At 26.2% G+C, this 3,526-nt stretch overlaps 1 protein-coding gene across 1 annotated transcript; it reads left to right on the top strand.

Annotated features, from left to right (window-relative positions):
• The first annotated feature begins 14 nt into the window (after positions 1-14).
• Positions 15-2,808, top strand: LOC115888290. The gene is made up of 3 exons (XM_030907964.1): positions 15-203; positions 2,231-2,385; positions 2,444-2,808. The coding sequence occupies exons 2-3, from the start codon at positions 2,251-2,253 to the stop codon at positions 2,627-2,629; spliced, it is 321 nt and encodes a 106-aa protein (XP_030763824.1). The 5' UTR covers positions 15-203; positions 2,231-2,250; the 3' UTR covers positions 2,630-2,808.
• The last annotated feature ends 718 nt before the right edge of the window (positions 2,809-3,526 follow it).

Genomic DNA, 3,526 nt, shown 5'->3' with positions numbered 1-3,526 from the left:
AACAAAATATTTTTTAGGTATAGCAAAAGGTGCTATAAACATTTTAGAAAAACCAACTAATGCAGTTTTAACTACGTTGAGTACTGCCGCAAAATTGCATCATTTAGAACATATTGCCATTGGTACTTTGCCTGTTTTAGGCAAGACTTTCCATATAACTGAGAAGAGTTTTCAGTTTGTTTACAATGTGCTGGGATTAACAGGTATACACAGCTTTAAACTAAATAATAATGTTATGTTAACTAGTGCTGACAGGTAATGAAAAATTTGTGTATGCAACTGACAATACACAGAATCCTAAGTTTTTCTTTTTTTAATAATTTTGAAAAAATATATTTCATATTTTTGCTAACCTTTTTTTTGAAACACTCTGTAAAATACAAAAAACAGGCTTCAAATAAAAAATAAGTAGGGTTATATTAAAACCTTATATTATAAAAAATTATATTAAAATTGTGGGTAAAAGTTCTTGACGTAAAAATCTATTTTTTACATGTAAAATAGTTAAGTTGAAAAAATTATATTTCATGTTTTGCCTAAATTTTTTTTTTGAAACACTCTGTAAAATATAAAAAATGAGTAGGGCTATATTATGTCAGTTTTTTGAATTTATCAGGGATGGGTGGGTAAAAGTTCTTGGCGTAAAAAACTATTTTTACGTGTAAAATAGTAAGATGAAAAAATTATATTTCATGTTTTGCCTAAACTTTTTTTTGAAACACTGTAAAATATAAAGATAATACGTGTAAAATAATAAGATGAAAAAATTATATTTCATGTTTTGCCTCAACTTTTTTTTGAAACACTGTAAAATATAAAAAATGAGTAGGGCCATATTATGTCAGTTTTTTGAATTTATCAGGGATGGGTGGGTAAAAGTTCTTGACGTAAAAAACTATTTTTCACGTGTAAAATAGTAAGATGAAAAAATGATATTTCATGTTTTGCCTATACTTTTTTTGAAACTCTGTAAAATATAAAAAATGAATAGGGCTATATTATGTCAGTTTTTTGAATTTATTAGGGATGGGTGGGTAAAAGTTCTTGACGTAAAAAACTATTTTTTACGTGTAAAATAGTGAGATGAAAAAATTATATTTCATGTTTTGCCTAAACTTTTTCTTGAAACACTGTAAAATATAAAAAATGAGTAGGGCTATATTATGTCAGTTTTTTAATTGAATTTATCAGGGATGGGTGGGTAAAAGTTCTTGGCGTAAAAAACTATTTTTTACGTGTAAAATAATAAGATGAAAAAATTATATTTCATGTTTTGCCTAAACTTTTTTTTGAAACACTGTAAAATATAAAAAATGAGTAGGGCTATATTATGTCAGTTTTTTGAATTTATCAGGGATGGCTGGGTAAAAGTTCTTGGCGTAAAAAACTATTTTTTACGTGTAAAATAATAAGATGAAAAAAATATATTTCATGTTTTGCCCAAACTTTTTTTTGAAACTCTGTAAAATATAAAAAATGAGTGGGGCTATATTATGTCAGTTTTTTGAATTTATCAGGGATGGCTGGGTAAAAGTTCTTGGCGTAAAAAACTATTTTTTACGTGTAAAATAATAAGATGAAAAAATTATATTTCATGTTTTGCCTAAACTTTTTTTTGAAACACTGTAAAATATAATATAAAAAATGAGTAGGGCTATATTATGTCAGTTTTTTGAATTTATCAGGCATGGGTGGGTAAAAGTTCTTGGCGTAAAAAACTATTTTTTACCTGTAAAATAGTAAGATGAAAAAATTATATTTCATATTTTGCCTAAACTTTTTTTGAAACTATAAAATATAAAAAATGAGTAGGGCTATATTATGTCAGTTTTTTGAATTTATCAGGGATGGGTGGGTAAAAGTTCTTGGCGTAAAAAACTATTTTTACGTGTAAAATAATAAGATGAAAATATTATATTTCACGTTTTACGTAAACTTTTTTTTGAAACTGTAAAATATAGAAATGAGTAGGGCTAAATTATGTCAGTTTTTTGAAATTATCAGGGATGGGTGGGTAAAAGTTCTTGGCGTAAAAAAACTATTTTTACGTGTAAAATAATACAAGTTGAAAAAATTTCAAATGAACCTATGGTTCTAAAAAATTTAGTACAAAGTACAAAATAAAAACTAAAATCGGCATTTATTACATTACAAGTTAAAATATTTGCACTTCTTTAAGAAACACCCTTTATAATCTTAAGGAGTTAATCTAAAATTTACATTTTTTAAGGGAGAACTATACCAACTTTAATGAAGGACTTCGCCAAAATATCAGGAATTTTATCTATGGCATTCGTAGTGGCGGATATATCTTTGCTCATTAAAGATCTGTCCTCAGAACATCCCTCAGTAGAAATCATTGATAAGGGACTCAAACAGTTAGAGGTAAACTCGAAATAAAATGTTTTTCTTTTATTTTAAATTTTAAAATAATTTTATACAGGATGAAAAAAATATTTTGGAAGATCTTTTGGACATAATTGTGGCAGCTGGAGGCTGTAAAGAACATGTCTTAGAAAAGGCTTTGAAAGATATGGGAATGATAGAAGACGAAGAATTATTACTCAAAGATTTCGTGGTTATTAATGATGAAGAATTTCACGAAAAAGCTGGAATTAATGCACAGTGATATATTTTTTAAAAAATATCTTGTAAATATTTTTTTTACCTAATAGATTGCACAAATCTCAAGTAAAAAGACAAGAAATATATTTATTTTTAAGTACCTAGACCTAGAATGATTTAAATAAAATATACATTAATATACCCCTAAGAAAAAATGCTTTAATTAAAATATTTTAGGGTCAATCAGTGTTTTATTAAGTTTCCCATATTTTTCTACTCTTGTCTTTTAACTAAATTGTCAAAAATGACAAGCATGTTTCTTAAAACACGTTCAGGGTTAATCCACCCCTTAATAGAATAAAAAAACTGCCATAGTAGGTATTGAAGTCACATTAGAGTTCCAGTAATATAAAAAATATCATTCGGTTAAAAAAACGGCATCAAGGTAGCTTTTAAAGAGATAATTGTTCTTTATTTCTATCAGGTCGACCCCTAAACGCCATTTAATAAAAAAAAATACATAAAACTGATTTTTTTCGATTTTTTTCTGGGAATTTTAAAAAACTTTTTGAGAGCCGCAGACTCTTGTTCTTAAATTTTCTTGACATAACGTATATCGAGGCTGTGCAATGTTGCCACTTCTTACGCTACCCACGTTCTTTACATTTGTGTAATAAGATTACAGTAATTTTAATTCATTACACAAAAAAAAATATAAAAATTAATTTTATTCATTTCAGAACGTAATCCTAACAATTCTAGAAATAAAACGCATGGTATAAATATTTTTTACACTTATTTTTCAACAAATCTGAGGACTTAAGAGTTATTTTAAATTTTTAGAAATAGTTTCAATTGTAGAAAATACATGTTTTACTCACAAACATTTGTAATTTTTATATATTCTGTTTATGCTTACCTTTTCAATAAAAATTCAATATTATTTCTACTTTTTTTCACA

This window comes from Sitophilus oryzae, unplaced genomic scaffold (assembly GCF_002938485.1).
Source record: "Sitophilus oryzae breed Bouriz unplaced genomic scaffold, Soryzae_2.0 scaffold_703_pilon_pilon, whole genome shotgun sequence".
NCBI classification, from domain to species: domain Eukaryota; kingdom Metazoa; phylum Arthropoda; class Insecta; order Coleoptera; family Curculionidae; genus Sitophilus; species Sitophilus oryzae.
This window is presented reverse-complemented; position numbering and strand designations above follow the sequence as displayed.

Excerpts from the sequence above, each read along its gene's own strand:
- LOC115888290 (XM_030907964.1), top strand. The coding sequence starts at position 2,251 with ATGAAGGACTTCGCCAAAATATCAGGAATTTTATCTATGGCATTCGTA. Across the intron at positions 2,386-2,443 it reads AGGGACTCAAACAGTTAGAG|GATGAAAAAAATATTTTGGA; the intron begins GTAAACTCGAAA and ends AATTTTATACAG.